The following is a 23,203-nucleotide window of genomic DNA, read 5'->3' on the forward strand; positions in this document are numbered from 1 at the left end:
TCTGCTAAAAAGTTATTAGAAATAATCCACAACTTTAGCAAAGTTGCTGGTTATAAAATAAACCCACATAAGTCATCAGCATTCTTATATATCACTAACAAAATCCAACAGTCAGAGTTGCAAAGAGAAATTCCATTTAAAGTAACATATGCAATTCTTTTAAACCTATCTCCATATTCATCATGCTATGCAGAAAAAAAGAAAAATAAAATCAGATCAAAAAGGGGGGAAAAATCATGAGAAAGAAAAAACAAGCAAGCAGACAATGGCAAAAAGTGAAAATATTATGTTTTGATCCACATTTTGTCTCCATAGTTCTCTCTCTGGGTGCAGATAACTTTTTCCAACACAAGTGTATTGGAATTACCTTGAATGACCTCATTTTTTGAAAAGAGCCAAGTCCATCCCAGTTGATCATAATCTTGTTCTTGCTGTGTATAATGTTCTCTTGGTTCTACTCATTTCACTTAGTATCAGTTCTGTAAGTCTTTCTAGGCTTTTCGGAAATCAACCTGGTCAAGAACAGTTTACTTGTCAGATATCTAGAGAAGGGAGGAATTTATGACCAAAGAAGAACTAGAGAACTTTTTGAATGAAAAATGAACAACTTTGATTACATTAAATTAAAAAGGTTTTGCACAAACAAAACCAATGCAAACAAGTTTAAAAGGGAAGTACAAAGATGAGGGGGAGGGGGCGGGGAATTTACAGCCAGTGTTTTTAATAAAGGCCTCATTTCTAAAATATATAAAGAACTGTATCAAATTTGTAAAAATACAAGTTATTCCCCAATTGATAAATGGTCAAAAGATATGAACAGACAATTTTCAGATGATGAAATTAAAGCCATCTAAGTCATGAAAAAATTCTCTAAATCACCATTTATTAGAGGAACACAAATTGAAATAATTCTGAACTACCATCTCACACCTCTCAAATTGACTAAGATGACAGGAAAAGATATTGATAAATATTGGAAGGGATATGGGAAAACTGGGACATTAATGCATTGTTAATGGAATTGTGAAATGATCCAACCATTCTGGAGAACTATTTTTGTAACTATACCCAAAGGGTTATAAAACTGCATACGCTTTGACCTAACAGTATCACTATTGGGTCTGTATCCCAAGGAAATCATAAAAGAAGGGAAAAGATCCACACATGCAAAAATGTTTGTAGCAGCTCTTTTTGTGGTGGCAAAGAACTGGAAAATGAGTAGATGTCCATCAGTTGGGGAATAGCTGAATAAGTTATGGTATATGAAAATAATGGAATATTATTGTTCTATAAAAAATGATGAACAAGCTGATTTTAGAAAGGCCCTGGAAGATTTACACAGACTGATGCTAAGTGAAACAAGCAGAATCAGGAATATATTGTATCAACATGATTGTACAATAATCAACTCTTGGTTCTTCTCAGTGGATTAGTAATCCAAGGATACCCCAATAAATTTTGGATAGAAAATGCCATCTGCATCCAGAAAGAGAACTATGAAGATTGAGTGTAAATCAACAAATCTTATGTTCACTTATTTTTTCTGTTTTTTTTTTTTTTTCCTGTCTTATGGTTTTCCCCTTTGTTCTGATTTTTCTCTCCCAACACAATTCATTAGGAAATGTGTATTTAAAAAGTTAATATACATGTATGACCAGAAAAAAAAAAAACTATAAAAAAGAAAGAAGTCAGCCTTCTCATCATTTTTTATAAAACAATAATATTCCATTATATTCATATACTATAGATTATTTAGCCAGTCCCCAACTGATAGGCAGCCCTTCAACATCCCATCAAACTTATCATTCCTTCTTTCCCTACATACCCTTTTCCTCAGCCATCAACAAAGCAAGTTCCTCATGGTAGGCTTCTTATTACAATTAGCACCATTATCTGTTCCCTAGGCTGTAAGCCTATCAGTCTCTATTTTTTTTAACCTCTTCTCTCCCTCTTTTTCAATACCCATTCCCCACATTCTACATTGATGCTTCAGTTCTAAGTAATGCTTTTAATTCCTAATGTTTCATTCAAACCCTTATCACTTCACATTGATCTAGCAACTAGTCCCTTACCTCTAATCACTAGCACCCCTCTCCCAAAATCCCTCCTATACAACACTACCAGATTAATCCTCCTTCCATACAATTTTATACATCACTTCTCTGCATCAAAAACTTCAGTGGCTCACTACTGCTTAGAACCAAATGCTTTTAGTTTAGCATTTAAGACCTTTCACATTCTGGTTCCCTGCAATTTTATCTACCCCTACTCTTTTAGATAGTCTTAGTGTTACAATCAAACCAAGCCTACTCTTTGTCTGGTGAACCCATGTCATTTTTCTTTTTCTGTAAAATTCTTTTCCCCTCTTATTTATCCTTCAAGGTCCACCTCAATTCCTGCTTCTTTGGTGAAGTTTTTTTTTTTTTTTTTTTTTGGCTGACCAATCCACTGCGTTCTCTCCTCTGAAATGATTCATTACTTACCATCAGTCATTTGGCATTGAGCATATGTTGTCTGTTGGTTTTTGTTTGTCAAATTATATTTTGGACTCATGAAGAGAAGAGTCTCTATTTTATATTTCAGTGTATCCTCAATTGACTAGCACAATGCCTTTCATTAACATGTGCTCAGTAAATGTTTATTGGTAATGATTCCTCACCTTTCTCTAATGGATGTTAACAAATCAGTTTAATTCCACTTCCAGGGATTTGTTTAATGAATGACAGTATTCAAAACAGTTAAATATGCTGTTCATAAATAAAAATCCTTGTCCAAAAATAGATGGTCCAAGAAATAACGGGATAGAAGTGGGATGAAATGAAATGACTTTGTACTGAATCTAATACCATTTTAAATGGCACATTTATTTGAATATATTTTACAATAGACTAGTTAGAATAAGCCATTGGATTTAATTTGCTTTTACAAGTATTTTCCCCTACAAGGACTTTTTAAAAGAGCTCTAAACTTATAACTGCATCAGATTGATTTCTGAATAGTGTTTGTAGGAGCATGATCTTTTGGGGATTCTATAGGAATCATGTTTAAATGCCCACCATTTCCTATCCTTCCTGCCACTATTCATCATAGTTACCAACTGTATATGGAATCCTTCTCCTTAAACATTTTATGCCACTCCAAGTCAGCCTTCTTTCAGTTTTCATCAAGACACACTTACTGGGTGTCTTGTCTTATTTTAACATCAATGACTATTTGAATCTATAGTGATAGCACTGTTCCTTTTTTTTTTCTTTTCAAACTTTCATGGGTGCTCTTTTTTTTTTTTTTTTTTTTTTTTTTTTTTAAAGAAAAGACCCTAAGCTATGTTAATGCCAAACCATTCTATAATTCTAAAGGTCCTATAATTGTGCTTTCTAAATTACTGGCTTATTTTGCTCCAGTTATAAAAGATGTTGGTTTCAAGCCTCTAGGAGGGGAATGCTTGTTCACTAAGGAGGAATATAACCAGTACTTCTGTAGAAGGAACTGAAGAATATTTGAAGGGAAGGTTTTACAACCCATTAATCTGATCTCTTCATGTCGGAAAAGAGTACTGAGAAAATGAACAACATTGTTTTCCGATGCCACAAGATTAATTATGTTTTTATAGCAAAAACCCATGATTAAAGGCCATCATTAAGCGTGTCATTGTGAGACTGAAGATCTTTGCTGAAAAGATTATGTGAGGCATGTTGGCTGTCTGTGATTAGAGAGAATAGAAGACATTCTATTCCCCATGTGAGCAATTTAATTCTTCCATGTATTGAAAAGGGACAGTAGTTCCCAGCAGGTAGTGAATAGTAAGAGAATATAAACTGTCAGACATCATCTCTTCCTGCTAAAAGAACTAGTTTTGGAGTAAAGTTTGTATTACCCTATGAAGAGGAGGAAGCAAGTCATATACTCCCTAAAACCCAGGAATTAGGAAATGGTAACACAAATTCCATGAGCCAAAGCCAGACCCCACAGCTTTCTATAATATGTTTTTGAGGTGGGAGAAAAGTATACCTTACCATGGACCCACACTTAATACCATATACCAAGATAAGATCAAAATGGATCCATGATTTAGGCATAAAGAACAAGATTATAAATAAATTAGAGGATCATAGGATAGTTTATCTCTCAGACTTCTGGAGGAGGAAGAAATTTGTGACCAAAGATGAACTAGAGACCATTACTGATCACAAAATAGAAAATTTTGATTATATCAAGTTAAAAAGCCTTTGTACAAACAAAACTAATGCAAACAAGATTAGAAGGGAAGCAACACACTGGGGAAACATCTTCACAGTTAAAGGTTCTGATAAAGGCCATATTTTCAAAATATATAGAGAATTGACTCTAATTTATAAGAAATCAAGCCATTCTCCATTTGATAAATGGTCAAAGGATATGAACAGACAATATTCAGATGATGAAATTGAAACTATTACCACTCATATGAAAGCGTGTTCCAAATCACTATTGCAGAGAAATGCAATTAAGACAACTCTGAGATACCACTACACACCTGTCAGATTGGCTAAGATGACAGGAAAAAATAATGATGAATGTTGGAGGGGATGCAGGAAAACTGGGACATTGTGGTGGAGTTGTGAACAAATACAACCATTCTGGAGAGCAATCTGGAATTATGCCCCAAAAGTTATCAAACTGTGCATACCCTTTGATCCAGCAGTGCTACTACTGGGCTTATACCCCAAAGAGATACTAAAGAAGAGAAAGAGACCTGTATGTGCCAAAATGTTTGTGGCTGCCTTGTTTGTAGTGGCTAGAAACTGGAAAATGAATGGATGCCCATCAATTGGAGAATGGTTGGGTAAATTGTGGCATATGAATGTTATGGAATATTATTGTTCTGTAAGAAATAACCAGCAGGATGAATACAGAGAGGCTTGGAGAGACTTACATGAACAGATGCTAAGTGAAATGAGCAAAACCAGGAGATCATTATATACTTCAACAACGATACTGTATGAAGATGTATTCTTTTTTTTTTTATTATTCTTCAGTAAGTTTATTTATTTATTTATTATTTTTTTCTTTTTTTTTTTTCTCTATTTAATAGCCTTTTATTTACAGGTTATATGTATGGGTAACTTTACAGCATTAACAATTGCCAAACCTCTTGTTCCAATTTTTCATCTCTTACCCCCCCCACCCCCTCCCCCAGATGGCAGGATGACCAGTAGATGTTAAATATATTAAAATATAAATTAGATACACAATAAGTATACATGACCAAACCGTTATTTTGCTGTACAAAAAAAATCAGACTCTGAAATATTGTACAATTAGCCTGTGAAGGAAATCAGAAATGCAGGTGGGCATAAATATAGGGATTGGGAATTCAATGTAATGTTTTTTAGTCATCTCCCACAGGTCTTTCTCTGGGTGTAGCTGGTTCAGTTCATCACTGTTCCATTGGAAATGATTTGGTTCATTACTGATCACAAAATAGAAAATTTCGATTATACCAAACTGAAAAGTTTTTGTACAAACAAAACTAATGCAGACAAGATTAGAAGGGAAGCAATAAACTGGGAAAATATTTTTACAGTCAAAGGTTCTGATAAAGGCCTCATTTCCAAAATATATAGAGAATTAACTCTAATTTATAAAAAATCAAGCCATTCTCCAATTGAAAAATGGTCAAAGGATATGAACAGACAATTCTCAGATGAAGAAATTGAAACTATTTCTAGTCATATGAAAAGATGCTCCAAGTCATTATTAATCAGAGAAATGCAAATTAAGACAACTCTAAGATACCACTACACACCTGTCAGATTGGCTAAGATGACAGGAAAAAATAATGATGATTGTTGGAGGGGATGTGGGAAAACTGGGACATTGATGCATTGTTGGTGGAGTTGTGAACGAATCCAACCATTTTGGAGAGTAGTTTGGAACTATGCTCAAAAAGTTATCAAACTGTGCATACCCTTTGATCCAGCAGTGTTACTACTGGGATTATATCCCAAGAGATTATAAAGAAGGGAAAGGGACCTGTATGTGCACGAATGTTTGTGGCAGTGCACAAACTTTTTTGTAGTGGCTAAAAACTGGAAACTGAATGGATGTCCATCAGTTGGAGAATGGCTGAATAAATTGTGGTATATGAATATTATGGAATATTATTGTTCTGTAAGAAATGACCAACAGGATGATTTCATAAAGGCCTGGAGAGACTTACACGAACTGATGCTGAGTGAAATGAGCTGGACCAGGAGATCATTATGTACTTCAACAACAATACTATATGATGACCAGTTCTGATGGACCAGGCCATCCTCAGCAACGAGATCAACCAAATCATTTCCAATGGAGCAGTAATGAACTGAACCAGCTATGCCCAGAAAAAGAACTCTGGGAGATGACTAAAAACCATTACATTGAATTCCCAATCCCTATATTTATGTACGCATGCATTTTTGATTTCCTTCACAAGCCAATTGTACAATATTTCAGAGTCTGATTCTTTTTGTACAGCAAAATAACAGTTTGCTCCTGTATACTTATTGTGTATCTAATTTATATTTTAATGTATTTAACATCTACTGGTCATCCTGCCATCTAGGGGAGGGAGTGGGGGGGTAAGAGGTGAAAAATTGGAACAAGAGGTTTGGCAATTGTTAATGCTGTATAAAGTTACCCATGCATATATCCTGTAAATAAAAGGCTATTAAATTTAAAAAAAAAAAAAGAAATGATTTGGTTGATCTCATTGCTGAGGATGGCCAGGTCCATCAGAACTGGTCATCATATAGTATTGTTGTTGAAGTATATAATGATCTCCTGGTCCTGCTCATTTCACTCAGCATCAGTTCGTGTAAGTCTCTCCAGGTCTTTCTGAAATCATCCTGTTGGTCATTTCTTACAGAACAATAATATTCATATACTACAATTTATTCAGCCATTCTCCAACTGATGGGCATCCACTCAGTTTCCAGTATGAAGATGTATTCTGATGGAAGTGGATTTCTTTGACAAAGAGACCTAACTCAGTTTCAATTGATCAGTGATAGACAGAAGCAGCTACACCCAAAGAAATAATACTGGGAAATGAATGTAAACTGTTTGCATTTTTGTTTTTCTTCCCAGGTTATTTCTACCCTCTGAATCCAATTTTCCCTGTGCAACAAGAGAACTATTCGGTTCTGCACACATATATTGTATCTAAGATATACTGCGACATATTTAACATATATAGGACTGCTTGCCATCAAGGGGAAAGAGTAGAGGGAGAGAGGGGAAAAATCGGAACAGAAGTGAGTGCAAGGGATAATGTAAAAAATTACCCTGGCATGGGTTCTGTCAATAAAAAGTTATTATAATTAAAAAAAAAAAAGAAAGAAAAGAATACCTTACCATTCTGATTACCTCATGGAAACAGAGAAAAATGTCAATTTAAGGACCATAATCTCAAAGCTTATTGCTAATTCTTTTGAGGAATTGAAAAACCCTTCACTTAGGACTAATGATTTAGAACTAAAAAAGTCATCTAGAGGTCATCTATGACATACTCCTCATTTTATAAATTAAGAAACTGATGTCTAAATAGGAACTATGACTTGCCCAAAAAGTGATAGAGTGGGTTTTGAACTGAGATCCTTGATCAACCCCGCCTTCATTCCACTGTACTATATTTCTTCCCAAATAAATTTGTAGATTTCTGTCAACAGTTGAATCTGAACCATCTGTTTTTCAGAAAAATAATGGACAGCCCCCTTGCACTTCCCTGAATTCTCTGGTGATAAATAGTTCCAGATCAGCTGACTGAAACACTTCTGGCCAGAGCTCTCAAGTATAAACCTAAAAACCATCTGGTGAATCTTGTATCATTTTACACATGGAAATGTTTTCAGAACTTTCAGGTCCCTTAGGGGTTTCAACTGCTTTCTGATACCAAAGCCCTTTCTCAACATCTAGCAGCTCATATCCATCCTAGTATCCTGGTTGTTGGATTTGTGTGTGTGTGTGTGTAAGGCAGCATTTAAGAATGCCTACCACTTAGGAAAGACTAGAGTTAGTTATGTCTAGCTCCCAATCTGTGTTGCTACTGCTCTGATGTGTGTGATATGAATTGTGTCTGTTTTTGGAAACACCATATTTTAATTCATGATAGTTGCTATAAGTGACCCAGGGAGTGAAAATGTTGCAGGGAAAAAAAAAAAAAAAAGGATTAGATACTAGTTCCTTTTCATTTTCCTCATTTATATCTTATCATAATGAACAACTGTGCCCATCACTGTAGTCAGGGAAAGTGATTTAAAAATCACTAATTATTTGAATTGAATTATGAGTTCTTCCATAATAAAGTCAGAATATTCTGCAAGAAAAGTCAGTGTCTTCCAATGGTCACTAAAACTATACTGTCTTTCCCCTCATCATCATCTCAGTTTTTTTAGTCTACTTTTCAAACTGTTCACTTCCATTGATAGTGCTCATTTTAAATTTGCTTATTCACATATACCATCAGTTATGGGATACTTCTAGAACTGGAAGGGATCATAGAGATCATCTAATTTAAACTCCTCCTTTTTCCTGCTCTTATAATCCTATATATTTTTTAGTCTTTCTCTCACTCTCCCATGTTTTTAAAAGCAGAGGATTTATTATGTGAAGTCAAACTGAGATTGTTAGCACGTGAGCTGTTCCTTACAACATTTTCACTGTCATAGAAATACAGGCTTACTATATGCTGCTTCAGATGCATCACTGAACTGAATCAGGACTATAAACCACATTTTCATTTTCAACCAAAAGAAAAAGAAAGAGGGGAATTAAACCTAAAGCACCACTTCTAATGAGTTTGAGACATCCTTTAAAAATAATCCTTATGTTCTTATAGTGAAGAGGAATCAAATAACTGAGTCTTTTGGTTTTATTTTTATTTTTGATGATTGACTGCTATACTTAATACATGTATAATCCAATTCACCTACCCCATCCCTTCTGTATATTGTAATAGGTGACTCTCCTCCCTACATTTGTCTTTCCTTCTTAAATGAAATCACAATGTAGCAGTTTCCTGGTCGTCTTAATATAACTTGTATCTCAGAAGCAGACACCTTAAAAGACCCCCTGCTAAGAGAGAAAGGTGGATTTTAGAGGATTTTCCAACTGTTCTTTAAACTGTTTTGACAGATTCTTTTTCTGTTTTTCAGGAAAATTCTTCTTTGAGCTGGATAATTTTCAGGATGATGATATTTCCACATATTTTTCCTGTTTTTCCAACTACCTTTTACTCCCAAATTGAGACTATATCAAAGGATTAGTGGAAAGTAAATGATGCAGTGATTTAAATTGATTAATTTCAATATAATTTAATATCTTCTAATTTCTAGGGTGAAAATTTTCAATATTTGTTCAATAACTAAAGTCCAAATTTGTTGTTTAATTCTTCTGAAGTATTTTACATATTTATGTATCATAGTACTGGAAAAAAATGCATTTTGCTTAGTTAACATACTTATGTAATAAGACTAGGGAGAAAATTTGAATGCAAGGTATATAACCAACTAAAACAGTAATGTATGTCAGCTTCAAAATGAATATTGGGAGTTGTTGGAAAAGGGGGAGTTTTAACCTGTCAGTGATTAAATAAACATAAACTCTGGGAATATTAGTGACAGTTTATACTATATATAAACATCTATCCTCATAATAGTAATTGACCAGGAGGCCCAAATGTCATTATTCAGTTTGATTGTTTACCTTAGTCTCTATATTTGCTTTCAAATCACTTGTAATGATTATCAAACATAAAATCTACCCAAAAAGGACAACAATTTGCCACTATTAGGGATTTTCTTCAGACTCTAATGATAATTCCAATAGAGGAAATCCAAAAGTGTTTTGATCAATGAAGAATGATTGAAATAAATGCATAGTTTCCAAGGTCTTCTACTTTGAAGAGAGCAAATATTAATTTGCCTGCTTAAGTTCTGGTATTCTTACTTTTTAAACGTAATCTCACTCCATTATTGTCCTACCTTGTACATAAAAATTATTACAGTAAGATTGAAAACAGGATGATAATGTTGAGTTTACAAATTGTTAAATATAGGCTAAAGTTGGAGAGCAACAGGTATAGAATCCATTCAAGATAACATCTGCTAAAAAACTTATTACATTTAAATATCTACCAAACACATCAGAAAGATTCACTAGCACTCTGCTAATTAGTTATCCATTTAATATCACACATTTTTAGTTTTGTTTTAATATTCTTTTCAGTAATGAACCAGAGCTCTTCATTTCAACAAGTAAATTGCTTATCTCCCAACTTAGGCAATGGGCTGTAGAAGAAAGAGTAAATTTTGTCTATTCAACTTTGTCTCTTACTGTAATCCAACTTGAAGTCTACTCCAACCAGATGGATTTATCATGTGAATAAGTCTGTAAATATTCTGTGAAAAGTCCAAATCCATTTCTGCTTCATTCTTTGTTGAAATTGCTGCCCCTTCCTAGAATTGCCCTTTCCTCTCTTAGCTTATTAAAATCCTACTCAGAGTTTCTTTTCTTCCCAACAGGTCCACCTTAAAGACAGTAACCATGACTTCTACTCCTTTTTTCCTTTCTGATAACACTTAGTAAAACTAGTTGGATTAAGTAAAGAGAATAAATGTATTTTAAATTAACAAATTGAAATGTTCAACATCTCATTCCTATGCCTCATCATGAAGTAGAAGTAAACCTCTTCCCATAGAGGTATCAGTTCTTGCTGATCCTATCAAACCAAAAGTCTTCAGGTAGAACCTCAGAAATATCTATTGTCCAAGGTACAATCTAAGTTCACCAAGGCACAACCCCCAAAAGTTGGAGCCTAGGGAAGATTGTCTTCTTTCTTAATTTTCATGAAAACAATCTGCTCATTGTTTTGAAAGGGTGAAGGACAAATTTGAAGCATTGAGATATACAAAATAATGACATCTAAAGAGCATGTTTTAATTTATGGAATTACCCTTATCAGATGAAGTATATATAAAATATAGTAAAATTATTATTCCTTTCATTATCAATCTCAGAAAAACTAAGCTATCTTATAAAATGAGGATATTTCTTCTTTTTTCTCTCTGCTTTTTAACCCTAAATTTTCAACCTTAAGAAATCAAATACAAGCTTAACAAATAGATTGCATCAGCCAGTTTCACACTCTGCTGTCTTGTTGATTTAGGATTTCTTAATTCCCAAGCCCTATTCAAGAACATAATACTGAAATCTTTTGTCACTGCTTAACTCTTTCCAGTATTGTCATTTTGCAAGAAATTTACTTTCCCTTGAGACTTCAGAAGAGGAACTACCAAAAAGTAATCTAATTCCAACATTTCTTTTTTGTTTGTTTGTTTTTAATTAGGAGTTTCCTTCAATAGTGTTTACACACAAATTTGGAGAGTCCTACTACATCTGGCTGCTGACCCATATCCAGATGTTTCAGATTTGGCTATGAAAGTGCTCAACAGCATCGCCTATAAGGTAGGCCCATTGGTCCAGAATTACTTTTATTAAAGATCTTGAATTCTGTTTTTCATGTTTTTGTGAGTGTTTTTTTAAGAGACTTGAGGCCTATATAAAATTAGTAGTAATCTATGGGTAAAAATCCTGACTCAGACATTGTGAATCCAAAGACTCATTGTTGCTCTTTTCTTTTTTGTATACTTACTGAGTGTTATTTCTCAGTGACTCATTGTTTCTCCTCTTTTCCCGTCTCACTCCAACCCTCCAACACCTTCTTCCCATCAAATCTAGATCCCTCCCTGATAAGAAGCACAATCATTCATTGGCCATATCTCACAGAAGCAAGAAATGTGATTTGAATTCTTCTTGAACCAAATTAATTTTCCATAACCAAACTATATTTTGATCCATGTTAGAACGATAAGTAAATATTCAACAAACATTTATTAAGCCAGCAATATGGACCAGACACTGTCCTTAGTGCTGGAAATACAAAGAAAGAGAAAAATACAATACCTGCCCCCAGGGATCTCACGTTCTAATAAGAGAAATTATGTACCATGATCCTTCAAGATAGATGGATCGTAAATGGGGGAGAAGCAGAAGAGAGGAAGACAGGAAAATTTTATAATTGATCCCATAGATAGTAGGGAGCCACTACAGTTTCTTGAAGAGTTGGGAAACAGGGAGTAACACAGTTACTATTCCTAGTATATTTCTATTCTTTAGGAAAATAACTTTGGTATTTGAATGGAATTAGAAAGCTTTTAAAATGGTCTAGTTGAGGGATGATAAGTGCTTGACCTAAGGTGGTAGTTGTATGTATAGAAAGGAAAAATTTTACACACACACACATACACACACACACACACACACACACACACACACACGAGATGTGAAGGCTATAAGCAAAATTTAGCAACAAATTAGCCATGTGAATGAATTACAGTGAGGAGTTAAGATGCCAGATCATCAAACTCATTGTGAGCCTTGCTAACTTGGAGAATAGTGATATTTCTCAAAGTAATAAAGAACTTATGTACAGGGGGGAAAATATGAGTTTTGTTTTGAACATGTTGAGATTGGCATGCCTACAGTATAGACAATAAGAAATGTCTAATATTAAATTGGAGACGTAGGATTGGAGCTCAGGAAATTAGAGCTGGGAATCATCTTCATAGAAATGGTAATAAGAGTCACCAAATGACCAGTCATCAAATGTAGTCATCAAAAGAGATAAAACAAAAGAAGAAAAGAGGAAAGGCCAGGAGAGCGCACTGGGGAACACCCATGGGTGGTGGGGAATAACCTGGATAAAGATCCAGCAAAAGAGAGTCAGGGGAGAGAGCATTATCCTGAAAACTACCTCTTTCTGAGAATCAAGGAGGAATTAAAAGTTGGGGAAGATTTCTGAGTAATCTTGGATGAAGAAGAGGAGAAAGAGCAAACAGCTTCAGATTTTGAGGTAAAGTATCCAGTAAAGTTCACAGCTAAGAGAATGGAAGAGAGAGTGTTGTGGGTACCTTGAAAAAGAATGAAAACGTCTGGAATTTCTGTTTTTGGAATAGTGGATGAGGTGCTTCATGAATAAAGAAGGTGTAGGATTGCTTTGTTGCAGGTAGAGTCCAATTGAGGACAGATAACATATTGTGGTTTTAGTGATTTTCTGCAGCTTCATTCCACAACATGTTTATAGAAACCAAGGAGGCAGCGTAATCCATGATGAGTAATCATCAGCCTGGCATGAGGAACCCAATATCAGAGTTTTTCAATAAATGATTGGCAGCAGATAAATGGTTGGTAGCAGGATTAGGAAGAAAGAGATTGAAGAATAGAGAATAACATAGAGGTCAACTACTTCACCATTGGATCATTAAGAAAATATGGAGAGTATAATAAAGGTGATAGCCTAGAAAAGATCTGGAGTTTGAAGGATTAGAGGTCACAGGGAAGAAAAAGAACAGGGTTAGAGGTCATAAACCTTAGGAAGTGATGGCCTGATTAAATATTATGATCATAAAAAGGAATTGTAGAATTCTTAAACATAAAAATGGCATATTTTGTTGGTGATCACAAAATGAAGGGTATGATCATCATGGGTATGGCAGAAGTAGAATATAAAATTAGGTGAAGGGATTTTAATGACTAAGACTTTGACATTATAAATCATTACTGTTGGCATCTGGATTATAATATGTAATTCTTGCCTTCAAGAAGTTCATTTAACATTCTAGGCAGCCAGATAGTACAACTAGAGTCAGGAAGACCTGAGTTCAAATTTCACCTCAAACACCAACTATTTGATCCTGGGAAGTCACTTAACCTCTATCTTCCTAAGTTTTCTCAATTGTAAAATGGAGATAATAATATCTACCTCACTAAATCGTTATAAAGATCAACTAAGATATGGAAATATTATAAATAATTAAGACTGAGCACACTGCCTAGCACATAGTAGGTGCTGTATGAATGCTTATTACCTTTCCCCAATAAAACATAGTTATGGCATACTTTAGTAAGAAAGCAATTTCTTTAAGGTGAGTCATCCATTTAGTAAGTTAAGAAAGATTTTTATATGAATTTTTTTTTTAATTATAGAGTTTCATTTCAGTTTCATTGTGATAGCTAACAACTTTGACCTGGTCATCAATATAAGAATATAATACTTTCCTATTATAAGACTCCATGTAACTTAGTCTTATCTTCTCATTGCTTAGAAACCAAGTGGGTGGTACATGAGATCATAGAATTTGGAGCTAAAAATACCTTTGAGGTCTTACCCAGCAAACTAAGGCCCAAAGAAATTGAATGAACTGCGCAGGGTCACACAGATATAATTAATAACATGGGATTTGAAACCCAGTTAAATACCCTGATTCAAAATCTCGTCCACTTCCCACAACTCATTTTACAAATGAGTCCTTAATTGTAGAAAGAAAGAAGCAGAGGTGAAGGGGGCAGGGGAAGGAAAAGAAATTAGAGGGCCCCTGGGTCCAGCTCAATAGCTGTGATTCTATGTTCTTACAACACACTGACATTGTGACTTTGACTTGCCACAGCTTATGTTTGTGTTCTATTGTCTCTGTCCTGCCCAGTCTCCTGCGTGCCATTTTTTCCAACTGTTCAGAGATCAAAATCAGTTTCAGCTCCTATCAGAAACATGGAAGGAAGAAATATTTCATATAGAAATTATCTCCAGCAGGAAGGATATACTGTTGTTGTTCAGAGAAGAAGTAAGGCTGAAGGAGTTCCCATGTTTTTCAGTACTATATCAGATTATGTCAGCACATATAAAGCTGTGCAGTCAGCCTGAACTAGTTGTTGCAAGAGAACTATTGCATCATCTACAATTAAAGTGACATCCTGTGTACCCATAAGCACCCCCTGTGTTTTTTTTAAATGAGCATGCATAATGAAAATTGACTTTTCATTTCTGATTAATAATGCTAATTATTTAGCTTTCTGACTAATAAGCATAAATAAACTGCATCACATGCAGGATTGTGAACCAAGTTTTAATATTTTATCCTAGCAATTATTCTCTTTCCATTTAAAAAGAATAAGAATAATGCAGATGTAAATTTTGATTTCTTCAGGCTGGGCAAACCCTTTCTGGACCTTAGTTTTTTCACCTGTAAAATGAGAGGCTTGAACCAGATAACCTTGATGACCCCTTTGGGGCATAAAATTTTAGGATCCTCTGAGAGATGGTACTGCATCCTAGAAATAGAAAATAAATGCTTTCACAGGACATTTTTCTCTGAATCCCCTGCCATTAAAAAGACGGCATTCTTCTAAAATATTATCTGATAATAAGTCAACCTGGAAATTTCTATTATGGATTATATGTACTTGATTTTTTCATCACAGATGGGCCCTCCCACCCAGAACACTTAAGAGAATCATCTTTCTGCTCTGTCAATCTAAGTGAAAGAAATTTAAGTAACTTGAAAAGCCAAAATTATATGAAGAACAACACCCAAATAGAGGTGACTTTTTTCTATTCCAGCATTGAGAAATTCTTTTTCAAAGAGAAAAATATAAAACATACTACTCTTCAGCTTTTCAAATTAAGAGTTGAGAACATAAAATCTATTGAGTAAAACAAATAATGAAAAATACATTTCGGTTTCATATAATGGCATATTAAAGAAGAAAGACAGATGGTAGAGTGGGAAAGAGAAAGAAAGGAGAAGAAAAAGAGCCAGAGACAAGAACACACCAAAAAACACTTAGAAGAAATATAGACATAGTGCCAAGTAGACATTAATGTCTACACAACTGCTGTGAGCAAAGCTAGAGTTAAGGAGGGAAAAGACAAGAAAAAGAAATAAATGCATAATAGGATATGTTCTAAATGTGCTCACATCATAGTTTACTGTTTATTTACAATATGACATTCAAATTAAGTTATCACCTATTATCATCTTACTTGGAAATTCTGATGAACCTCTAGTAATCTTAATTGGATCCTTCTGCACTTGGAAACAGTTTTCCCATTGTTATTTTTACCCTTCAAATTTGTTGGAAATAATTTTTCTTGTATATGTCAAAGTTTTACATATATGTATATACAGAAATGATTTAGGTTTTTCAATTTTACATTCCAAATTTAGAAGTGCTTGGCAAATTTACAAACTATGGGTGCAAATCCCTGACATATAAAACCTTTTGTACTGCCTTATTATTGTACCTTGAAAGATTAGAATACTACCTCACATATTTAGTCAATATTTATTAACTATACATCATGTATAACATTGTGCTCAGAACTTTGAGAGCTTTTAAAAAAGGTAAATAAATAGCTTACTTATAGGAGCTAACATTATAGTAGGAGAGAGAATACTTGCATCTAATCAAATAACTCTTAAGACAATTAATTTGGGTTCTCAAGCCTTTGATTCCATTAGACTGAGGAATTCTCCAAGTGGAAGCTCCCTTTACTAATCCAGATTCTGTGTACTGAAAAGAATTTACACTCTTTCTTGTGAACTTGCATATTACTGATAGCCCCCCCCCCCCATCTTCCCAGTCTCCCAGGAATATTGCTGCACTATTGGTCTGACTCTTCCTTCTTTTGCCAAGTTTTGTCATCTCTTCCTAATATTTCATAGATACATCTCTTCTCTTTATTCTCACAGCAATTGCTGTACTTCAGACCTTATTGCCTAAATGGATGCAGAAACCTCCTCCTTGATTTCCCTACCACACTCTCCACTCTATGCCATTGCACCCACCACCACAACCCTAGTGATTTTCTCAAAGTATTGGATTTTAGAATACCTCCCATAATAATACCCCCATAATAAATAAAATCCAGTGTTTTCCAATTGACTCAAAGATCAAAAGAAAAATCTCGACAAGAGATCATTTACAACCCTTTAGAGACTTACCTTTCCATCTTAATTGATCCTGATTCCCTTCTAACATACTCTACAACCAAATTGAACAACTTGTGATTCCTCTGCACTGACTGCTCCCTGGACTGAGAATGCTTGCTCTCTAATTCACTTCTTAGTGTCCCTAATTTTCTTCAAGACTAAACTTGTCTAATCTTTCACAAGATATCTCTCACAATCAACCAAATCATTTCTAATGGAGCAGTAATGAACTGAACTAGCTATACCCAGAAAAAGAACTCTGGGAGATGACTAAAAACCATTACATTGAATTCCCAGTCCCTATATTTTATGCACACCTGCATCTTTGATTTCCTTCACAAGCTAATTGTACAATAATTCAGAGTCTGATTCTTTTTGTACAGCAAAATAATGTTTTGGTCATGTATACTTATTGTGTATCTAAGTTATATTTTAATATATTTAACATCTACTGGTCATCCTGCCATTTAGGGGAGGGGGTGGGGGGGGGTAAGAGGTGAAAAATTGGAACAAGAGGTTTGGCAATTGTTAATGCTGTAAAGTTACCCATGTATATATCCTGTAAATTAAAGGCTATTAAATAAAAAAAAAATAAATAAAAAATAAAAATAAAAAAAACAATAATAACATCTTTTTCCAAGTTAGAGTATGTTGATCATTACAGAATATTTTTTCTAGGGTACAAGTTGATTTCCTTTCCTTGTAGATAAATCATATTTTAGTCTTTTTCTTTCCATTTTGCATTGCCAATAAAAAGCTTCTATGATTCAAATGGAAAAAAAAAAAAAAAAAGATATCTCTCACAGTCCTCTCCCTCCCTTCTTATTAGTACCTCTGAGACTACTCTCCATCTTTTCTCTATGCATCTTGTATGTAATTTTCATGTTTTTCTCCCATTGTAGAATACAAGCCCTATAGGACAGGGACTATTTTTGCCCAAAATACTTGATGAGTGACATATTTATTATCTAAGTCTTAAAGGAATTGCCTGGGGCTATTGAAAAGTTAAATTATTTGTCCAGCATCACAGAGTTAGTACTTTTTGTTCAGTTAACAAGCCTCTTTTATTTGAGCTAAGTACTCTATTACCTTGTACTAAAAACTGGGGTTATTAAGAGATGTAAAAACTCAGTCTGTGCCCTCAGACAGTTCTGGAGGAGAAAATAATTCACAATTATTTTACACATAAGACATATATAGAGAACATAATCTTAAAAGGGAAGGAAAGATGACTTGGAAAGACCTGCTACAGAAGACAGACCTTGAGCTGAGTCTTGAAACCAGAGATAGAAGTGAGAGAGAACATTCCAAGACATGGGAAGATAGCCAATGAAAAGCCAAGAGTTCAATGCCATGTGTCAGAAACAACAAGAAAGTCTAGGGAAGAAAGACATAATTAAGAAAAATAGGAAGGGATAAGGTTGTAAAGGGTTTTATATGGCCACACAAGGTTTTATATTTGATCCTAGAGGTAAGAGAAGCACTAAAGTTTAGTAGACCAAATCAGGTAGCTGAATCTTATTTTGTAGGTGAACTATAAAGCAAGGTCCTTACTTGGGAAGATAGCAGAAGTAGGTGCCATGAGTGCCCTTGAAAAGATATGAATAAGTTTGGAATTCCTCTGTGGAGAGTGGAAGAATCAGCTGATTCCAGAAACACAAATGAGTTACCTCTCCAAAGACGGTCCAATTGAGATTGTGTAATATATATTTATAATGGACCCAGTTGGCTTGATTTTGAGGTTTTCTTCAGCTCGAGTCAACAGCACATGAATAGGAAAGGAAGTAACTGAAAGCTGAGGTTTGGCAGTCTAATTGGTAATAAAACAAAGAAGAAAGGATTCAAGCATAGAGGATTATATAGAGTATAACTCATTCACTAAGTGGTGGAATAGGAGAAGAAGGAGAGTGTAATCAGTATGAGAAAGATTGCTTAGGAAAAAACTAGAGAAGTAAAAGGAGGGGTTTGAAGTAATAGTTAAAGAACAGAGTTAAGGGTTCTAAGTTAGAAAGAAAAGTCTCAAAGGCATGATTTTAGCTCAGGTCTCACACTAGATCAAGAGCAACTAATATGTTTACGTATCTGTCATATTGGCTCATAAAACAAAATAGAACATAAGCTTATTACAAAGGATACAAATCATTTGTTATACAACTTTTGAAATGAGAAGAGTTATTTCTACCTATGAACTCTAGAAAATTGTTCATGGAATTAAATGGCATTAGAATTAGGCTTGCAGAGATAGATACAATTTCAGCAGATAAAGATAAGGGAATGGTATGCCAGGGATAAGAACAATGTTAGTGAAGGCATAATGAGGGAAAAGTGTAGAATATAATTATACTACATATATAATATAACAATGATAGCAAGCTTATATAACACTTTAAGGTTTATAAAACTTAATATGTAATTAATATATTATATATAAAATCACATTTGATACTCTCCAAACTCTCCAACAACTCTCCAAAATAGATGCTAGTTTTATTACCATTTTAAAAATAAGACTAAAACAGGTTGATTGACTTGCCCAAAGTCACACAGCTAATAAAGTATCCAAGTTAAGAATCAAACTTCTTCTTGACCTCAAGTCCAACACTATGTCTTAGCTGTCTAGGTAGTGTTGTTGGTATATCTATGCCATGTGTTTTGATTTAGCTAAATAATAAAAAATATGAAGTGGTCTGATATAAGAAAAATCTCCCAGAGTAAACTGAAACCTAAAAATTTGGAGTCCTTTTTTATACCAGTGCTAAAAATCTTTAACTTCTATTCACTAGAAATTAGGCAGGTTTTCAAGGTTTTTAGGCAAGAGAGTAAGACTATATATGTGCTGATAATAATCTGAAAAATGACTTTGGCAGTAATGTGAAAAATGTATTGTAAAAAATAGATCCACGACCTACAAATAAAAACTCTTATCATAAATAAATTAGAGAAGATAAGTAGATACCTTTCAAAGCTGTGGATATATAGAAAGTTCTTAATTAATCAGAAGATAAGGTGGACAGTTTTGATTACATAAAATTGAAAAGCTTTTACACACAAAACCAATGCAGTTAGAATTAGAAAGAAAACAGCTAACTGGAAATAAAGTCTTTGCATCAGATTTTTCTGCTAACGGTCTCATATGTAAAATATGTTTATCTACACAATCAAGAACAGTAGCTGCTTTAAGAACTCTGGTCCATGCATTCCCAACAATGATTCCAGAGAACCAATGAAAAATGAACAAAGGTGGACAGATTATTTAGATGGAAACACACATTCTTGGACACAGCTAATGTGTGAATTTATTTTGCTTGACTATGCATATCTGTTACAAGCGTTTTGTTCTTCTTTCTTATCCTGGTGGGGGAGAGGGAGAAAGAGATACAAGAAAAAGAAAATAAAAAAATTTTAATTAATTTTTTTAAAATAACTTTTTATTTACAAGTTATATGCATGGGTAATTTTACAGCATTGACAATTGCCAAACCTTTTGTTCCAATTCTTCCCCTCCCTCCTCCCTCCCCTAAATGGCAGGATGACCAGTAGATGTTAAATATATTAAAGTATAAATTAAATACACAATAAGTATACATGACCAAACGGTTATTTTGCTGTACAAAAAGAATCAGACTCTGAAATTTTGTACAATTAGCCTGTGAAGGAAATCCAAAATGCGGGCAAGCAAAAATATAGGGATTGGGAATTCAATGTAATGGTTCTTAGTCATCTCCCGGAGTTCTTTTGCTGGGCGTAGCTGATTCAGTTCATTACTGCTCCATTGGAAATGATTTGGTTCATTTTATTGCTGAAGATGGCCAGGTCCATCAGATTTGATCATCATATAGTATTGTTGTTGAAGTATATAATGATCTTCTGGCCCTGCTCATTTCACTCAGCATCAGTTCGTAGCAAGTCTCTCCAGGCCTTTCTGAAGTCATCCTGCTGGTCATTTCCTACCAAACAATAATATTCCATAATATTCATATACCACAATTGATTCAGCCATTCTGCAATTGAAGGGCATCCACTCAGTTTCCAGTTTCTGGCCACTACAAAGAGACCTGCCACAAACATTCTTGCACATACAGGTCCCTTTCCCTTCTTTAAGATCTCTTTGGGATATAAGCCCAGTAGTAGCACTGCTGGATCAAAGGGTATGCACAGTTTGATAACTTTTTGAATATAGTTCCAAATTGCTCTCCAGAATGTTTGGATGTATTCACAATTCCACCAATAATATATTAGTGTCCCTGTTTTCCCACATCCCCTCCAACATTCTGCATTATCTTTCCCTGTCATTCTAGACAGTATGACAGGTGTGTAGTGGTATCTCAGAGTTGTCTTAATTTGCATTTCTCTGATTAATAATGACTTGGAGCATCTTTTCATATGGCTAGAAATAGTTTCAATTTCTTCGTCTAAGAATTGTCTGTTCATATGCTTTGACCATTTATCAATTTAATTAAATTTTTAAAGATTTTTTTTTTGGCTGAGGCAATTGGGGTTAAGTGACTTGCCCAGGGTCAAACAGCTAGGAATTGTTAAGTGTATGATACCAGATTTGAATTCAGGTCCTCCTGACTTTAAGGCTGGTGTTCTATCTACTGCACCACTCAGCTGCCCCTTAAAAGAATTTTAAAACAGGCAATTTTCAAAATAAGAAGTGCCAGTTATTGTTAATAGGGTTATTTTTTAAATGCCACTAATCATTAATAATAATAGGAATGCAAATTAAAACAACTCTGATCTTCCATCTCAGAACCATCAGATTGTCAAAAAGCCCAGAAAAAGAAAATCACAATTGTTGGAGGGATTGATAAAAGCAATGAATTGATCCAATGAGTCTTGAAAGCAATTTCGAACTATATCCTGAAATGTCACTAAACTTTGATCCCTCAATACCACTACTAAACTTATTAACCCATAATTCAAAGACAGAGAGAGAACCATATTACCAAAAAACAAAAACCTTATAGGTGCCCTTTTTTGTGAAAGCAAATAACTCAAAAAGGGAGTACCTATTAATTGAAGACTAGCCAAATGACATGGATTTTTACACCATAAAAAATTGGGGATGTTATTACACCATTAAAAATTATTTAAAGGGACAGATTTAGAGGGAGGGAAGGAAAGAAGGAAGGAAGGAAGGAAGGAAGGAAGGAAGGAAGGAAGGAAGGAAGGAAGGAAGGAAGGAAGGAAGGAAGGAAGGAAGGAAGAAAGGAAGGAAGGAAGATCAGAACATTTAAATTATACAAAAGAGAGCATACTAAAACATACAGAGCAATTTGTCATTATCACATCAAATTTAATACACTTTTTAAAAAAGCACACTATCTTATAGAAGTTTGTAGTTTATATATAAATACATTTTTGCATATTGAAATGTTTATGTTTGCAAATGTTTGTCACTTTCATAATTTTTTTTAAATAATTTTTTTAAATAGAAGGGTTTAGAAGGGCTAGAAGCCATATTTTGGTAGTACAGTTCCATGGTTATGATGGGTCTGAATGAAAACAGTGGCAGCTGAGAGGAAAGGAGAGAATAGATGTGAAAAGCCTGGTGATTGTAATATCAATAGCATTCGACAGCTGATTAAATGTATGTAATAAGAAAGAGGAAAGACACTGAAGTTTGAAGAATGGGTGACTGACTTGCAAGGATGGAATTATTAACAAAAAATGAGAATTCAGAAAGAGGAGCAAATTTGGTGGCAAAAATTCTAATTTGAAACCAAACCAGCTTTGTAGTTTTGAACTTTTTTTTATTAATTGAACCCAGATTGTTGTTATTAGTTCAGCCAAGTCATATTTTCAAAATCTTTTTGTAAAATCCCAACTAGAATAAAAAGGCTAATATTCATTTCAAATTATTTTAGCCCCACCTAGACCTACCTATGATATTTTTAAAAAATAAGTTCATGGATCTTATAGGTGATTGACCTCAAGCGTGGGTATCATTTCTCCATATATCATAATACAAGGATAGTTTTTCTACAAAGTTTACTTTTTTTCAGCCTGCACAATGCTATACCAAAAGAAGAAAATTTTGTAGCTAATTTAGAAGGTTCGTTAAAATTCTATTTCACAATTAAGCATATTCAGTTTATCCCTTTGCACAAAAGCAGGAATCTCTGATTTCAATGAGTTTATATTCTCTTACAGGAGAATATCACATATATAAATATGTAAAAGTAAGTATGAAACTTTTGTATTATGCTTGCATATGATGTGATTAGATCATAGGAAAAATCCAAACAAGTATGATAAAAAATATTTGAGAAGGCCAAGATTAGTTTTAGCTGGAAAGAACCAAAGAATTTTCAGAGAAAACGTGACACCTGACTTGAGCCTTAAAGGAAGTT

General features: G+C 34.1%; 1 protein-coding gene across 6 annotated transcripts in view; it reads left to right on the forward strand.

The window, feature by feature from the left end:
- RPTOR (regulatory associated protein of MTOR complex 1) overlaps window positions 1-23,203 on the forward strand; it is a 511,183-nt gene that overhangs the window by 376,898 nt on the left and 111,082 nt on the right. For all 6 annotated transcript variants that reach the window (XM_031965593.1, XM_031965594.1, XM_031965596.1 and 3 more), the window contains one exon: window positions 11,366-11,484. In XM_031965593.1, coding sequence (XP_031821453.1) covers window positions 11,366-11,484 — 119 coding nt within the window. The remainder of the gene's footprint in view (window positions 1-11,365; window positions 11,485-23,203) is intronic.

This window comes from Sarcophilus harrisii, chromosome 4 (assembly GCF_902635505.1).
Source record: "Sarcophilus harrisii chromosome 4, mSarHar1.11, whole genome shotgun sequence".
NCBI lineage: Eukaryota > Metazoa > Chordata > Mammalia > Dasyuromorphia > Dasyuridae > Sarcophilus > Sarcophilus harrisii.